Genomic DNA, 19,292 nt, shown 5'->3' on the forward strand with positions numbered 1-19,292 from the left:
AGTGTCCCTTAGGCTAGGGAAGCATTTGACAACTATGCTGGACTGATTTTTGTGGCCAAAAAAGTGACTTGAGCTGTGAGCACTGTTAAACATTGCTCAGACTCATGGAGTTCCAGTCTTTGTGGCATTGATTGGCTGTGCCACGAAGCGGCAGTGTGGGACTCGCTCATTCCATTGTTCCATTCCATTGAAGTTTGGAATGTTTTTTTTTGTTTCTGATCTGTGCAGATGCTTCACACTTTTCTTCCATCAAGAAGATTGAAGTGCCCTTTAAACAGTAATAAATCTTTCATTATTATTATTATTATTATTTCTCAGGGCCTCATGTGTTTTCTGACTTTGGGGCACTGCATTGAGGTTAGATTTGACTGCCACATCACCATTAGACTTGTTGCACCTCTATTCGGTTTGGTAACAAGTGCATGAGCGCTCAGGGATTAGTGCTATATATTCGGTTCTGTACTCATAATATTCTCGTTATGAGCAGTTAATGTACCTTTCAAATGAAAATACAGCAAGTTTTTTTTTTTTTAATACATGTGGGATGCATATCCAGCTGAAGTACCAATCAAGTAGTGACTTGCATGAATGAAGAAAATCAGGCAGTAACATAAAATGTGATGTGGGGTACGCTTACAGTATACATGAATTAAAGTTCTCTACATGGCTGCTAGTGCTGCAGCTCTAAGATTTCACACTGGCCTCACAAGCCATCATGGGGCACAGGGGAAAAAGGTTCATCTAAGCCAGTTGTAAAATGAATATCCAAAAAAATATTCAGTGAACATTGTTTTTGGTGAACACAGTACATTAGCTGTGAAAAATGCTTTGGTGAATTTTACCCATCAACACTATTCAGGAACTTACAAGAGCAACCCAAGATTACTCAATAGGTAATAATTTGCAATTAATTTAGCCCACTTCGCAGAGATCTATTTTCATTGAAATATTGAAAAGTCTTTTTTTGTTGATCAGTGTCAAAAAGGCTAAATTAAAGTCACTGTGGTTCAATGATGTACAACAATAAAATGTTAAAACTTCCAGGAGGGTGAACATTTATTTATAGGCACCGTAACTGATTTACCTACAATGTAATTGTCGTATGCAGCCACTGTAAATGGTGATAAGTTTGTCACTGTGGTGATTATCCAGACCAATGTATGAATTTTTGCTGTATGTATTGTGAACGCTGGCCCGCACAGACAGACGGACATCATATTGTCACCACACACCATTTATTTACAGTATTATTTACAAAGTTTGTGCTCACGTGCACCCCCAGTGCCTTCTCGCACCGATCTCCCAAGTCCAGGCCCACAGTCTTTGTGCCTTCCTGGCCCTCCGTCCTCTCTCTCCAGTTCCGCCTGCTTCCTCCCGACTTCCACCAATGACTGGAGGGAGGCGGCCCCTTAAATAAGGCTCCCGGATGAGCCCCAGGTGTTTCCGGCGACCTGTTCCTTGGCCACGCCCCAGCGTGGCGGAAGTGCTGGGTGCCTTCCTGGCAGCTCTCCGGCGCCACATAAAGTCTTCCCCGCACTTCCTGGTGTGGCGGAAGTGCGGGCTCCCGGGATAATTAGGCACAGGGCGCCGCTGGCGGTGGCCCGGTCCCTACAGGGCTGGGCTTCCATGCCCTGTACCCGAGGCCCCTGCGTGACCAGGACGGACGCCCCACTCTGTCTGGAGGAGGCACTCGCCTCCTCTTGTCCTCCAAGCGTCCCGGCCGGGCTCCAGCCCCAGCCGCGACCGTCGGGACAAACCGGCTTCGGAGCGCCGCCTGGCGGTGACCACGGGCCCCTACAGGGAAGGGCTTCCATGCCCTCAACCCGTGGCCCCCAACAGAACCAGGACGGACGCCTCGCGGTGTGGAGGAGGCACAAGCCCTCCTCTCGTCCTCAAGCGTCCGGCCGGGCTCCAGCCCGCCGGCGACTGCATGGGATCAACCGGCATCGGCGCGCCTGGCGGCAACCACGGGCCTACAGGGTAGGGCTTCCATGCCCTGTACCCGTGGCTCCCAATAGAACCAGGACGGACGCTCGCGGTCTGGAGGAGGCACAAGCCCTCCTCATGTCCTCCTAGCCCCGGGCTCCAGCCCCGGGGCCACAGTATATACACATAGACTTAGCATATGCATATACACCAGTATTGTACTGTTATTTGCACCCTAAATGAAGGACCTTTTGAAATATAAAAAAGATAAAGTAGAAAACAAGATATAACTGAAGGTCAAACTCAGAATCTTTTATAAAGCCAAAGCCTAGCTGAACGTTTTCAGTTATGATGATAATGATCTGCTCCTTTCTGCTTGTTTGTGCCAGTATCAAAAGTCAAGCTAAGTGCTATTTGTCTTTATAGTTCAAGAGGACTGTTGTTCTCTGCCTGTTTTGAAATCTGTGTGTATTTTTAGGCTAGCATTCAATTTTTTTTTCAGATAGTGTGTGCCCCCTTCATAAGCCAAACAAGCAAACAATTAATTCAATTACTTAATAAAAATGTCACATTTTCGTCTCCTAGTTCATCTCTTCCACAGTGCTGCAGATGACCAGTGCTGTGACCTCATTAGACCTAACAATTAAAAAGCTGGAGCACACAAAGGCTGCTGAGAAAGCTTCCAAAGTGCTGAGTACCACATTCTGCCTGACTGAAAACCCATGCCTCATACACAGTACTCTTTGCGTTTGTTGAGTTTTCCGTTGTGCACTTATCCAGAGCTGAGCACTGGACACACTTTAGTTAATTTGTAACTTCCTGTGGTAAAAGCTGGGCTCTTCACAGATATCAGTGCTCTGCACTTCATACCACTTGCAGTACTTAAGGCAGATGAAAGCACCCTACAAAACATATAACGAAAACATTTTATAAAAATGAAGTAAAATTGGTGAGAGCCACATTGTAAACGTCAAGCAGGACATTGTCATTAAAGATCACAAAAAAGTGCAGTAGGCAACGATTCAATTAACCTCAAAAATAAAAAGTATTGTCACAAAGCCTGCAAGATGGATTCAGAGTCAGAACTACAGAAATACATTATAATGTACAGGCAATTCTGAAAAGAAAAATAAACAGAATGTTCTGTATTAGTGTATTTTTTAATCAGGCACTGAATGGAATTAGAGGTGTGCCATACTTCAATTCATGATTTTTCTTTTTTCATGTGTACCTAAAGGCAGAAAGTTTATAAAATGTAAACACACAAATACACAATAGAGTAATATCATTTAGATATTCTGACAATGAAAACCAGATTCATTTTTCTATTTAGTATCATACCTTGCTATTAAGTACTTGTAGGTTTAGAGTATAATATAGAAGCAGCTATCCAACCAATCCTAAGACATAAACAGTACAGCGAGGAACAGTCAAGACAATATTAAGAGGTTTGATAAATCATTTGCATGTTTCTACTAGTGTAAGAGTAATTTGTGGACTTCACCCTGAAACCATAGAGTCCATTCTGAAAACTCCCTTTTCAAATATTAGGGCTCTGACTGGCACCCAATCACTATGTAAAAACAGTTTTTCTTTTCCTAGTTAACCGATAAAAACATTAGCTTTTTCAGTCAAGAAACGAATAAAGCATTTGTGTCTTTTTAGAAGTATCTTTATAAAACAAATCTGTGTTAAAGTAAATAACTGACAATTTGAGCTGACTTTCTTTTACAACTGCTTTCTGAAAAAGGCCATCTTTGTTTATGGAGGTCATTATTTGTGAGTTTTCTTCATATATTTTGAAACATTTCACTTCACCCAATGTTGCCTTTTCATTCATATAGTTTTGTAACAGACATTTTAAGTAGATTAATGTAGGAATTCCCCTTAATGCCAGTATCTTATGCACAGCCTGTGGGTTTCTTTGGGCTTGCTGTCCTGCAAATATATGAAACTTACGGTCAAGACCTTCAGCTGTTTTGTGAATTAACACTACTTTTCATTAAATATTTATTAAGATTTATAATTAGATGTAATGACATGTAGTATGAATGGCATGGAGTTGCAGAGGTGGTTCTACAGTCTCTGAGCTCCCTCCAGGATGCAGCATTTGATATTCAGTCCAGTAACTGTGTATGTGAAATGTTCTCCTTCTACCTGTCAATGCAGGCCTCACCTCAAAGACATTGTAGTACGGCAGGGTGACCACTCTACATTCTGCTAATGTAGTTGTGTGCATGACTATACCATGGTGTCATATCAAGCTTTAGTAACCTGGCTTGGTTGAGACCAGAACAAATAAGCTCTGTTACTTTGCAACCAGAGTAATAGATCTTCTTCTTCCAAACATAACGCTGGTGACTATCACCATCTTAGCACTTTATCCCATGAGGCAAAAATAATCTTCAAACTGTCCATTCTTATCCAATCATAAAGACAAGTTAGTCTTTGTATTCCATGATCTCTTTTTCCTTTATCTTTTCTTGTAATTACCAGATTTTTCATATCTTCTTTTTTGGTTATTTGGCTGAAAAACTCCCATCTGTCTGTTTCTGATAGTTGGCAGCAACCTTTTTCTGTAGCCAGTTCTTAATTGAGCTCCCTCATTGGTAGTGTGGCTTGTCCAGTTGCCTTACATAATTCCCCTTAGGAAACACAACTTTGCTGACACAATTGTCTTTTCCATTGTTAGTAAAATTGTCCAACACTCTGATCCATACAGTACATGAGAACAAGAAAGACATAGAACTCTAGAATCCTGATCTTAGTCTTCATGCTGATCATAATATTGCAACAGGCCTTCTTCAGTTTAATGAAGGCATTTTTAGCCATACTGATCCTCCTTTTGATTTCATAATCACACTTTTCAGTGTAAGATTGGTCTAAAATAATTAAGATTAGGACAAGTGGACAGTGATTCATGTTAGAAATGCTATGCAACATTGTAAGAGATGACCCCAAGGCATAATATTCTTAAGCAATCATTATTAATATACATCCAGCCAGTATAACCACTGGGTATCCAAGTGCTTTGTGATAGAGTTTGCAATGTAGTATGGAAAATCAAATATGCAATTCTGAAATTCATGTAATGTAGATTTTAGTAAATACATATGGGATTGTAATATGTATGATATCTAAAAATAAATATGTAATGCACAGAATTCACCTAGATTATCTAGTTATTAGTAGCATATGCCCGTGCACTTATCACTGAATCTGCTTGGAATTCATTTGTGAAAGATGCAAATGAATATATGAATGTGCAAGCCATGAAAGGCACTATATTATATAACTGTTCAAGTGAATTGAAGCAGTATTTTTGAGTAGGTATAAGGCAGGATTTGACAGTGTAAATTTGTTCAGGCTGTGCATAAGGCAAAGAGCAATGCAGTGAAACAGTAAGGGGTAAGTGAGGCATAAAGAGGCTTTTCAAAAAATTGTTGCAGTATGCAAAACACTAAATTGAGCCTTACATAGTAAACTTTAAACTCTAGTGCCATCCCATTCTGAGGATGACAAAGAAATTAATCCTAGACAGTCTTAGGCATCTGATGAACCTCCCAGGTGTTCCATCTCTGTGACTGCTTGTGCTCCTGAAACCTCAGTTAGTTTCTTTTTCCGGAATTCTGCAGCAATTTCTTCAAAGCTCTTGCCCTTTGTTTCTGGCACTTTGCAATAAGTGAACAATGCGAAGAAGAAGAGCAACACAGCAAAGATAACAAAGATGTAGCTTCCACAAAGGGCCTGTTAAAGACAAAGCAATAGGCAAGGTTTCAAAGGAGATGCAAATATATGACCACGCTTGTATGCACACAAAAAATGGAAGTCTGCCAAAATCAAACAGTGCAATGCCCTGGCCTGTCATGTTTCATGATGTTTGTACTTTTTACCATTTATTTTATTTTTGCATCGATTGCCTGGCAATCTTACATTTTGTCTGGGATTCAAGATGGATGAGTATTCAGGAGTCCAATGGGATGAGGTTCAACATGGTACACATGGCTGTATCAGTCATTGATTGACATCATGGCAGACATTTTCTCCCATTCTAAAAGCAATTCTGAAACAATGGTAACATTGTCAGTTCTTTTAGAAATACCAGACTATTTTTTGGTATGTATAATGCATTTTTTATATGCGACTTTGTATTACCATTGCTGGAAAAGTTTATTATTTTATGCTTTTTTTGTTTGTTTGTTTTGATTGTTTCAGCACTGTGGTATTTAAGCGCACTAGTAGCTAGTTGAGTCAGATAAGTGGTTGTTCTGATTAGGCAGAGTAAGGTGGGTAGAGTAAACTCCACACAGCAACATTGTACAAGGGGGGACCCAAAAATTCATGGAATTGCTTAAAAAAAACTATTATACAACTGACATCAATCCCATTTTAATTACCATCAAAATACTTCTCTTGAGATGCAAAACATTTATCCCTGTGCTTCTTCAATTTCAGGAAACATTTCCTGTAATCATCTTTTGTTACCATGTCTAGAGCCTTCTGCAGTTTCTTTCCTGGATTTCTTCCACAGTAACAAATCGTCTTCATCAGTCTCAATTTTACATTTAGGAAGAAAAGGAAGTTGCAGAGAGCTGGATCTGGTTAATATGGTAGGAGTGAAGCAACAACCACGTTGTTTTTAGTCAAAAACTCTTTCATTGATAATGCAGGTAGGCAGGCACACTCTCACAGTGCAAAATTCAGTTTTGCTGTCACCACGGCTCTTGATATTTTTTTTCTGATGCTTTCCCATACTGTAGATGAAATGTTGCTGATTAACATTCTGTTCACAGTGAACATACTCTTTATTAACAAGTCTGTTAATGTCAAAAAAGATAATCATTACTGTCTTGATGTTTGATATGGCCTGATGTACATTTTTCAGCTTGAAGAAAGAAAATGAGTGCTGGAATACATTTTGGAAATATGCACTCAATGAAATCAGCACAATTCCACTCAGCAGACTGATTAAGAAGCCTGTAGGCGTACAATACCTACCTACCTATACACTACTCCCGTACTACTCCGGTTCTGGGAAGTTTTAGGCACTGCCCCCCATATGTAGCTCATTTATCAGAATGTGTTAATATTAAGTGTTATTTTCTTTTTCTTCTTTTTGATGCTACAGTTTTGTACATATTACCTTTTACTTGCATGTACTTGACTCAACGAGTTCTGGCAGAACCTTATTGTTAAAAAAATCTCTTTGGAATACTTTGCTTACCACAGTTAGTTTGGAATGCCCAACTGTTGCTCAAAAAATCATGGAATTTTGTAGATAACCATATTAGACTGAGCTCTTACCTCGATATGTGGAAAGCACATCCCTACGAGAAAGTTGGATGCCCAGTTGCAAAAGCCTGCTAAGGCTATGGCTGCTGGTCTTGGGCCCTGGTTAAACAGTTCAGCCACAATGAACCAGGGAATAGGCCCAGGACCAATTTCAAACAAGCTGACGAAGAGAAAGATTGCTGCTATGCTCAAGTAGCCCATCCAAGGCAATGTTGTCTGAAAAGAGGAAGATTATCTAATAATTAAATGTGATCGCTCAAACTCTATTGAGTAAGCTCTACAATATATACTGAATTAAGCAGTTGAAGCAGTTATACAATAAATCAGATATCAGACACTCACCGATAGAGTCAGTCCGACTGTCATGACAACAGCGCAAAGGCACATTCCCACCAAGCCAATCAAAATTAGTCTTCGTCTCCCTGCTCGGTCAACAAGTAGTACCTTTGGGAAGCAGATATTAACATTAGGACATTACAATGAGAATAGGCCATTGAGCTCAATAGCGCCAGACATTCTTTTCCACCTAATTTCTTATGATTTAGTATCAAGTGATACTCTCTTCTAGGCTATTATGTTGCTTTCACGTCAGCTTTACCAATAATAAATTTTCATTCTTCCTGCTTTGTACTCATGGTTTATTTCCCCTTGAGAGTATGTGTGCTACTAAGCATCAAGAACTTAGTAAGTAAGATGAAAGTGTGTACAAGTGATGACATTTTCACGGCTAAATTTAGACTAATGAGACATAGTCAAAATGAAAAAAGGGCAGTGACAAATCAGTCAAAGCAAATAAAAAACAAATCACAAGTAAGAAGAGAGACTATATAGTCAAAATTCATGCAAGGCGAAACATAAGTGCCATAGTTAGACAAAACTGTCAATCATGACAAGAATAATGGAACATTGAGACAGGCAAGGTTTGAAGATCTGAATGTCTGAAAGAACAGTTTTCAGATCACTGCAATGTAATTCAAAGTGAGAAATGTGGCTAGAAGCAACCTACATATGTTGTGTGAAATCAGAGACAAATGAAACACGGATGGTGTGACCAAGGGTGTAATGATGAGCATACTGTTGCTTCAAGTTTCTTCAAATGAAATTGTCATGTCAAGAAGTGCAGTGCATCCAGTCTATTAATTATTTTTTAATTAGCAAATATTTTCTGGCTTGATGACAAAGTCTTTAAAGCTGTTGATTTACATCTCCAGATGGGTTTTTTTAACCTGTCCTGGTCACCATTTGCCTAAGGGTTGCACATTTCTCCATGTCTTTTATGGGCTTGCATCTGCATACTGAGGACATACAGGATTTTTAGATTGGAAACAGTAAACTAGCCCAGTTTGAATGATTATAGGTGTAGGACTGAGTATTTCCTGCAAATAACTGGACTAAAATAATGTTTAGAGTTAGTTGTTGCAAAGTTCTGGTAAAGTTTTTTGTTGTGCCAGTCAAACACAGGTTACATTCACTAATTCATATGGCACAAGTTTTGACTGTTTTTATTAACATGCACATATTTTAGATGTGGAAGAATACCAAATGAACCAAAAAAAACCAAAATAATGGTATTACACTTTATTTGAACTTAACTGAATTTTCTGAATAGACATTTACTTACAGAGATGAGAGTGAAAATCCAGTTAATTGCACCGACTCCTATGGTAGCGTAGACTGGTTGGCTTACTCCAGCACTGGCAAAAATTCCAGTGGAATAGTAAAATATCTAAGAATTAAGAAGAGGGATACATCTTTAACTAAAAATATGAATAAGATCAAATAAAACTAAACTTTAAGTCAGCATTTCTCAACCTTTAAGTATTTGCGACCCGAGTTTAAATAATAGTTTTAATCGCGCCCCCCTAATGTTTTTTTGAAAGGATCCCACTAAAACCAATTTGTTCTTTTTTAATTAATGATATATCATAGATGCATATTTTATTATACCTACTTAACTTTTGTCGACATTTATCTAACTCTATATTTATTTTTCTAGTATCAGAATGTAGTTTAAGTTAATTTGTTTTGGTTTCAATAGATGTATTTTTCATATTGTTGATTCTTGTTTTCTTTTTTTCACATCTTCGTGCCCCCCTTTTTGTTACTTCGTGCCCCCCTGGGGTGCCCACCCCACAGATTAAGAACCACTGCTTTAAGTGACTATAGATGGAAGAAAGGCTCATTTGTACAATGAAAGTAAGAATGTGAGTATCATATTGTATTAGTCAGACAGGCCAAAATGTTTATGACCATAAAACAGGTAATGCATAATAAATTTTATTTCCCCAAATATGTCTTTTTTCAGTCCTGGTGAACACCTTTGGCTGTAGGTTTTTATTTCAAGAAATTTCATAAATAAATGAGTTATTTTTACTTTTGATAATTATTTTTTTACCTGCCATTTTTTCTTATTTTGCTTTAAGATAAGTGTGCTGGTATGATATTTATGTTTAGAAGAAATTCAGAAATGTGCATTTTAATGCTTAACTTTCTTTTACCGTGTTTATTTTATTACACCTTTTCATGTGGATTTTGCTCCTTTAAGTGCATATATAAAATAGTTATTCGAGATGATCAGTGCAGCATAAATGACACTAAAATTGAAGAGTATCATAATCATTTGTGTGATAGTTAACAAGAAAAGGTTTACAAAACCACAACATTAAAAAATAATAAAATCTTATAATGAAAGAAAATAAAGGAAAATGGTAAATTCACTCCAGTGAATGTTGTTATGCATGTGCATCAGAGGATTGTCTTCTGAGTTCACCTAGGCTATGTGGTATCACTCCAGGACAAGTCTCTAATAGTCTTGTCTTCTTTTTCCCTCAAGAAACCACCCCTTGAACACAATAAAGGGGGCCTGCCCTTGCCGGCTCTCTCAGTATGAAAGGAAGACACCTCTGGAAGGTGGCATCTTATTTCGGACCTTACTGTTTTAGAGTGAGAGAGAATTGCCCAGATGAGAGAGCACCTCTGAGCGCTTCTTTAATTTAATGTTTTCTTCTTTTGTTGGAATTAAACAGGGTTTTGCCTGGTTGGCACCCCAAGTATTTGAATTTGCCCTGCCTCATCATTCGCCCGCTATAGTTAAGATAGTTATTTGGTTAAAAGAGAAACTTGGTTGGGATGAACACCTGAAGCCAAAGTGAGGCCTTGCACTGTACATGAGAACCACTGGAATAAACGAGACACTTGACCATCCATTTTGAAAACTGACTGAAGGGCTGACTGACTGGCTGAAGATTATTAATCTATGGCCTTTGATGTCAAATTTTGAAAATAATTGAACCCTTTTACTTCTTATTTTAGTTCTTTACCTTTCCTGCTATCTTCTTTATAGCCTTATAGGGTCAGTATTGTCACATGTGACATTCTTACTTGCATTTGTTAATCAACATGCAACATGCTGCCACTCTCTGGCACCATGATTAGTGAGTCTAACTACTTTACTTCTAAACTTCATTAAATGAAACATCTCAAAACATTTTTGTCATTTTATGATTATAGTCTGATTCACCCTTGTTACAGAACTACTGCAAACTATGTTTTGAAATTCTTCATTGCTCTGATGCACCTCACACTGTAAAACAGCCATCACAACATCATTAGGGGGAATAAGCACCCAGACATTGTAGCTTACTTTGGGGTACCCCACATATTCACTGTACTTGTCTACTTGTTGAGAACAATATGTGTGGGTGACCTATCTGATTTGAAGACTTGGTCATTAATTTGTGTTCTTCCTACCAATTTATCTGCAAAAGTCAATATTTAGATGTGAAGTATGCTTGCTTAAACTGCTGCTTCTATAGACTGGCATTTTCAATCAAATGCTGGCAAAGCTACTTGCTGGTTTATCACTGCAATAGAAATGTTTAGTTTTACCATGTATAGTTAAACAGATAAGTACATACTGTTATTATTGATAACATGGTAGAGCTCACATTCAGGCTAACAAATAAATGGAATGCTTCCAACTTATCATATTGCTATAATCTTCTGCAGTGAAGTGAATTCAGTTTTGTTAGCAAGTGACAAGATAGAAGGACATGCAGTTTTCTGACTATGGTGTATACAGCATAGAATATAACTGACACATGCAACAGTGGTTCAGTGCTGCCCCATATGTGACTACAAATTATTAATTTAAGCATTTTTATAATCAGCAAGTCATTTTTCATCCTTAAATGATCTCATTTCATAAATAACTGACCTCTTTTATTCCTTCTCTGATAATGCATTCAGAAAAACATAGTACATTTATAAGAAACTAACAAAATACCCGTGCTTCGCAGCAGCGAAGTACTGCCTTAAAATTTTTATTAAGAAGAAAAGTAAACTTTTTAAACTGAGGGAAAATATACCAATAATTATCTGTTAAGGATCTCTTTGTATGCCACGTTGTCAGTTCGGCCCTCCGGTTGTAATATGACCAAGCTGTGTGCTGAGCTTACTCTTGAGCATGCAACGTACAGTTGGCCATGTGAACAGTAATCTTGCCTCAAATCTCACAGCTTGGATTGCTGCTGTCATAATCGGTTTGAGTTTCATGGTTTGTTTCAATTACGTTAGTATTTGCAGGATTTGTTGTGTTGAAGTGACAATCGGCATCTGTCAAGCATTGTAAGCATACAACCGGTTTCATCGATAAGTTTGCATCCAGGTTTTGAGAGTTTAAACATTCATAAACATCAAAGTGTCCACTGCTGAAATTGTCACCTGTGAATCTAAGATGTTTAAGAGGCATTGGCGGTTGTCCAAAGGTGTAAAATATTTGGCCATTTCGGTACACTTGAAAGTGACAACCGAACAATTCAGCGGCAGCCATCAACTCACATGCAGAACCATAGGTGAAGGGCTTAAGCATTTCACTCTTCTAGTGCTCCTGTGTAGTATAATTATCTCCTGTACCATCATCAGTCCACACCTTGAACCTGTCCCAGTCATTCAATACATAAGACACAATGTTCCTCCGGATATCAAGAGTGAGCCTGATATGGCCGTGTAATATGTAACACAGAAAATAGAAAAGGTAGGCGCCATTGCCGGGCATGGAAACCACTCGGTAAGTGACAGTTCTTTGATCAATGGTGATCACCTTGATAGACATGTTAATGGGGGTACAGTTGGACGATAAAGGAAATGGGTACCTGAACAATGTAAACTAAGTCTAAAATACCTATACAATAACTATAATCATAATAAACGAACAATAAAACATTGGAGAAGATGTGGATTAAATAAAAAGGCTGCAGTTATCAGCAGGGAGATGTGAATACCGTGGCGAAGCAAGGAAGGGAATGAAGAGACCGGAGCGACGGACGGCCTTATATAGGCAGGCAGCCAACAACATAGGAGGTGTGAGGATGGGGGACCCAATGCCGCCTCACACGGCGACCGAGCTGCAGGCTATGGACGTATATATGTACATAAGTAGGATTCAATTAGCGTTGGGAACCCGCGTACCACATTTCTTGAAGATATGGGCAACAAAGACCGTTGGAAAGTTCAATATGGTGGCTGACAGTGGCGTCATACCACTGAAATAAGTATGTACATCGGTTTCAGTTAGCGCAGGGAAGCCGCTTACCAAATTTCGTGAAGATGGGGCCATAAATAAAGTTTAACATGGCGGACGTTGTCGACCGTTGCGCTTAGAATTTCTAAATGAAACCTGCTTAACTTTTGTAAGTAAGCTGTAAGGAATTAGCCTGCCAAATTTCAGTCTTCTACCTACACGGGAAGTTGGAGAATTAGTGACGTTGGAAAGTTCAATATGGCAGCCGACGGGAAGTTGAAGAATTATTGATGAGTGAGTGAGTCAGTCAGTGAGTCAGTGAGGGCTTTGCCTTTTATTAGTATAGATTAAGTAATACATCTTGCCATATCTTTAAAGATTTAACCCTGTTTTGTCATTTTGTCAGTGGAGTTTCCTCTCCCAGTTGTATCTGAATATTAACAATTAATCTCAAGTAGTGCAGTACAACATACTCACTGCCAAAGGGGAGCAGGTACTTCAGTGGTTTCCACTTGTGTGCTTATTAAACTATTATAATTTCTTGAAAAATCACCCACTAAGTTTTAAAAACATCATACATAAACTCTTATAGTTATTTAGGTGATCTAGAGTCAATTATAAGGGGTTATGTGGCTGGGATTGTGCTTTTCTATAAAAGAGAACGTGATGGCTTGATGGAGAGAGATTAACCCATACTGGCACACACAGGTGTTCTTAAGCCACCAGTATGGGGGCCTTCTTTTCACTGGCGGGCAGGAGCAGTATGCAATGTCACTCAAATAATAACTCAGAAGTTTCTAGAAGAGGTAGGGCAACCAGTTAGTGTACAATAACAACAACATTTTTATTTTTGTTGTGCATTTTCATACACTGGATGCAGTTCAACGTGCTTTACAAGATGTCAAAGAAAAGTGTACTTCAACGTTAATCCTACTTCACTCATTCCAAAGGAACGTGAACTGCAGCCCCCTGCTGAAATTGATTTTCTTTTTTTATAGCAAGTAATTTTTCATTTCATTTTGTTTTTCTGTAATCCATTGTCAATTGGCCACACTTCCACCATAAGCATTTTGAACAACATAATAAGTTGCAGCTATCCAATTGGTATAGTTTGCATTGTGTACATCTCCTTTGGACAGTAGTTCAGTGACACTCTGCCCTTTGGCATTTAGCTGCTTTAGTATAGAGACCAGATACAGAATAAAGATAAAACCATGTGTCATATGGTGGATAGTACTTGCCTATAAATTGTAAACAAATGCTTGTGATAGAAGTAGTTAGGGTGCACAGCCTCATATAGTGGACCCTGGACCGAAGAAAGAAACCACCTGTAGTTGCAAATCTTGGTCAAAATAAATGTGTTTTCAGGGCATTGGCAATTTTTACTAACAAACCAAAATTGCCATCACATCATGCAAGTTAGGATCTTAGAGAAATTCACCGATATTGGCTCTGTTTATTGCTTTTTTATTTTCCTGTGTATTAAACCAGTGACACTAGGTGAGACATGACTAATAATAAGCCTGCTCACTGCTAATTGGACTGGCACTTACTCGCCCATTCTGGTGATTGACAGAAGCAAGCTTTAAAAACGATGTTCATAGATAAGCATTTAAAAATATTTGAAAGTGAAATACTGTAGTTAGATACATGGATTGGATGAATAAATAAAGAATTAAAGGTCATATCAAAATCCCCTTTTATGTTAGACTTACTGCATTAATTCCTGATAGCTGTTGGGAAAGATGCAGCATCAAAGCAACAATCAAGGGCTGCCGATATGTAGGCCGAATGATCAACTGTCCAACTGAAACTTTTTTCTGTTTCTTGGCTTCCTCCTTTTCATTCTTCATTTCTGCTAAGTCTTGTGTTATGTCGTGTCCACCCCTGAGTTTTCTTAAATCTATAAAACAGAGATGTACAGTATAAATGCAATGTCGCACATTACATTAGAGCAACAACTGAAAAAATAATACAGACCCAGATGGTGAATAGTAAATTGAGCATGCTTGTCAGGAATTTGAAAGCATTTGAATGCCAGTCCTTTGCAGAACCCATACACACACATACATACACGCACACACACACCTACGCTCACTCACGCAGAGCAGATTAATGAATTAATGCACATGCGATCTAAGCTGTAAAGACAGATGATCTATGAAGACTGGTACGGTAAGTGCAGTTGACAAAATACATCTTTACATCTGCCTAATGTGTGTTAAAATTCTTTGTAATCTTACTTTTTTGTGCTTCTTGCTCCTTCCCAAGTTTGATGTAGAGATAGCGGGGGCTCTCTGGACATAGCAGAAGCAGCACAGTCTGAAGTATAGCTGGAGCACCCGACAATCCAAGCAGTATAGGCCACAGTAAGTCATTTCCAAGCAGAAAATCCAATCCAATAACCTTAAAAAAAAACAGAGCTATCCAGGACCAAACAGAATATGAAGCAAGACAGAATGACAAAAGTACACTCACACATCACATACAGTTAAGTTCTAACAATTTTGCTCATTCTCTGATAAATTGCAAATGATAATTGAAAGATTCATTGCACTAGTTTGAGCAACACTAGGCATAAACCTGGTAAAGAGACTCCTTCTTAAAATTACTTGAACCCACTGCTACTTTGACCAAGTAGATGGAGCACCCTAGCGTACTGAATAAAAAGGTATTAACAGTATACTAGTTCACTTACTCTATTAGATTTCAGAAGTTTAGGTTAGGTAGTGACCTAGGCCAGCCAGATACAATTTAACTGTTACTTCAGTGGTTTTCAATCTGTGGGGCGGGCCCCGCTAGGGGGGCACAAAGTAACAAAAAGGGGGGCGCGCGAAGATGTGAAAAAAAATACAAGAATCAAAAATATGAAAAATACATCTATTGAAACCAAAACAAATTAACTTAAGCTACATAGATAGAAAAATAAATATAGAGTTAGATAAATGTCGATAAAAGTTAAGTAGGTATAATAAAATATGCATCTATGATATATCATTAATTAAAAAAGAACAAATTGGTATTAGTGAGCTCCTTTTAAAAAAACATTAGGGGGGCGCGATTAAAACTGTTATGAAAACTCGGGTCGCAAATACTTAAAGGTTGAGAAACGCTGTGTTACTTAGGTCTGTTGGTCTCCCAAAAATGTTTCAGGAAATTCTGTCCTCCTCTACATGCACAGGCATCAGACTAAAACACCATTAGTTGAGTCTAAAGTAATTGGTTAATGTTGGTATTTGGGAGAATGCTTTGGATATTGAAAACTCAATTTCATTTAATCTTGATTTAGTTTAGGAGAGAAGAAACCTGCAAAATGGAGATGTAATCAAACTGTTGAACTACTGATTCAAGCATCTCCTGTCTATAGGAATAATCCATACTTTTGCTTAGGCCTTATTATATTTCCCAAATCTTCACAGGAATGTAATGGCTAGTGTCGATCAATGGAATTCACAAATGTTTTTCATGGTGAATATGCAGTGTTCACCAGTGACCTTGTTTGCCAAATATTTTCCTAGAAATTCACCATGTGACCAGCTTACACTCTTTTTCCCAGTGCCCTTGATGCTTTGCAAGGCCATCATGACATCATAGAACTGTAGCAGCCATGTGCAAAACTTTCAATTCAAGCATGAATATTGTAAGCATACTCCACTTTACATTTTACATCGCTGTCTCATCTGCTTCCTGCATGTGTGATATCATTACTCCAGCCTGATTTGCACCCAGCATGCAAAAAAAAACTTGCAGTATTTTGATTTGAGATATATAATAGCCGATGATAATGAAAATATTATGAAAATACAGTACCTTGTCATTCTGTACAGATTCTTTGTTCCCTGCATCTTCACTGCTGTATAAGCATGTTATGCTCCTCACTATACAGCAGATCAGTTACTGACCACTACAGTCCCCCAAGTATATAACGTTGACCTCTCACAAAATAGGCTTTCTGTGTGTCCAGGTACCTACCAGTACACATATACTATCTGCCAGTAATCCAAATCTCAGACAGAACATTGACAGTACAGAGCAGAACAAACTGAGTCCTCGTGGCCTGACCTGCAGCCAACTGACCATGTACTGGGTCCATATAAGGAGATGCAGGCCTGATGCAAATCCAATTAGCCATGCTGTGTAGCACCTAGTCAAAACAAACCTTAGGAGCCCGACCCTGCCCTCACCAGAGTCAGGAAACACATAAGCGTGAGATACTATGAAATAATAACAACAAAAACAGATTTAGTACTTTTTTGCAAGGTGTTTCTATTTTTCTGAAAGAAGAAAAAAATGTGTAGGATCTGCACAGATTGATCAGAAATGTAGCAAAAAAGATGTGCCAGCTACATCTGATCTGAAATATCAATCTACAATATATGCTTTTGAAAATTGTCCAACCCCATCCTAAGCAAGCGATTTTAACAATCAATTACTATGCCGAGAAGCCTTTTTGATATATAAACTTTATTCATGCAGTGGTTCAGGCCATTTTACAGTTTAATTTCCTCCATTTCTCATGTTGATGTCAATTTGTTTTCAGCCTTACTTTTGGATGTTGGGGTTCATTAATCTATTCCATAATTTTGATTTATTGACAATAATTAAGATAATTTATTTTTCTATTCTTATGTTACCACACATATGCAGTGTACTGTAAATATTATACACATGTCCTTAACAATGGATACCTGTAAGCACTCCTCTTTGCATTAATTGTTTACTCAATATGTATAGGTTGTAGCATAATTTATTTCATCCACAGTTACTTGCCTTTGCATTTCATGCTTTTTGGGCCTGGAGAATCTACTGTATTATTTTTGTGATTTTTCAGATTTGTTTATTCTTAAGTACAGTATATAGCGACATATATTTTGGCATATTCTTTGTTAAGTAGCAAAAGTATTTAATTATTATAAATTATATGACACAAAGTATTTGTGTATAATTATAATCTGCTTCTGAAATAATCTTGCTAAGTTTCTCAGCAGGTTATATGTTATACAGATTGGTGGGTTTTCTTGTTTATTTACAGTAACAAGCCCAAATGGCACAAAGCAGTTGCCCAAAAAACCCCACACATCTGTAGCACTTTTCCCAAGATATCTTGTTCTAGGTGGTGATAAATCTTCAAACTAACACAGTTCCACAGCTTTGCCAGAATTTCCATATGAAGATTAACAGCAAAGCAGAGTGAACAATCCAGTCCCAGGAACCAGGCTTATGAAGATATAGTTTAAACAGAATTATGATGGTCTCTCTTTTTAAAATGTTTGGACTGAAACCATATTTTCTTATTTTTTTAGGTACTTCTGATTCAAGTTCTGTCCCTGCCTTCTGTTCAAAGTTGGTTTGATCCTTTCTGTTTGAAAGGCTTTTTACAATATGCTTATTTGAGAAGAATATGGTCAATACTGATTTCTGTTTTAAATTTCACTCATATTAACTATTGTCACACACGTGCAAGTAGGGGCAGTGGAGCGGGAGGCTCTGGCTATTAAATGGGCGATTACTCAGCTGAGATATTACCTCGGGGCGTGAATTCACTCTTGTGACAGACCATGCGCCCTTACAGTGGATGGCCTTACACAGGGAGTCCAATCCATGTGTCACAAGGTGGTTTTTGGATCTACAGTCATATAAGTATTCGGTCGTTTACCGCCGGGGTGTTCTGCAAACCAATGCCGATGCTCTTTCTCGTTGCCACGACCTCTTGGAACGGTACGCCCGACCCGACAGGTCTGGGCTTGTCATGTCACACACGTGCGAGTAGGAGGACATTGTGTGGACCAAGTAAAGGTAATTCCACACCACGCCAGGGGAGGGCGGGATCCACTACACCTTCTCCTGTTATCTCTTCAGACCAGCCGCGGGAAAACCTATCTGAACCAAGAATGTCACTTCCAGTTCCGGCGCCCAGAAGAATGTCACTTCCGGTTCCGGTGCCCAGGCTGATGCCAGGAAAACATCACGTCCGGTCACCCAACATCACTTCCGGTGACCCTACATCACTTCCTGTCTGACCACTTAAAACTACCATCTTTTCCAACCTTCATCAGTTCTGTCTTGGACTCTGTACTATCAACAACTCTGTTGAAACTTAAAGAATCCTTTGCAGCTAGGAATATTATGCGGGTGGCTGCCCCAAACCTTTTTTATGTGTGTCGAGTCTGTTCCTTTTACACTATGTATTATTACTATAAATTTAGTGATATCTCATTTAATTTCTGTTATCTTTCTGTGTTTTAAAAATATGAAGCAAAAGTATATTTTCAATAGGATGGTGGAGAAAAAAAATCACATTATCTATAGGAAATGACCTTTCATTATTCCCACAACAATACACTTTAACCACAGCATGCTTACATTGTTCAAGTTGGATAAATAATTATTTTTCTCCCATATTTTTTACTGGCATTGTGAGTCTGTATTGAGCACTTCATCACTTTTTCTCATCACACACCAAATAATTCTAGAATAAGTTATTCAATGGCCTTAAAATTCACTATGAAAATATACTGACAAGGAAGAGAAATGTCTGACTTAGATTGTATCA

General features: G+C 38.4%; 1 protein-coding gene across 1 annotated transcript in view; it reads right to left on the reverse strand.

Annotated features, from left to right (window-relative positions):
- Positions 1 to 3,580: 3,580 nt before the first annotated feature.
- Positions 3,581 to 19,292, reverse strand: part of slc2a2 (solute carrier family 2 member 2) — a 45,229-nt gene continuing 29,517 nt past the window's right edge. Inside the window, exons 6-11 of the mRNA XM_039761334.1 lie at positions 14,983 to 15,145; positions 14,455 to 14,642; positions 8,840 to 8,944; positions 7,561 to 7,662; positions 7,231 to 7,434; positions 3,581 to 5,673 (exon numbers count right to left, since the gene is read on the reverse strand). Coding sequence (XP_039617268.1) covers positions 5,470 to 5,673; positions 7,231 to 7,434; positions 7,561 to 7,662; positions 8,840 to 8,944; positions 14,455 to 14,642; positions 14,983 to 15,145 — 966 coding nt within the window. The 3' untranslated portion in view covers positions 3,581 to 5,469. The remainder of the gene's footprint in view (positions 5,674 to 7,230; positions 7,435 to 7,560; positions 7,663 to 8,839; positions 8,945 to 14,454; positions 14,643 to 14,982; positions 15,146 to 19,292) is intronic.

Source organism: Polypterus senegalus, chromosome 1 (assembly GCF_016835505.1).
Source record: "Polypterus senegalus isolate Bchr_013 chromosome 1, ASM1683550v1, whole genome shotgun sequence".
Taxonomy (NCBI): Eukaryota; Metazoa; Chordata; class Cladistia; order Polypteriformes; family Polypteridae; genus Polypterus; species Polypterus senegalus.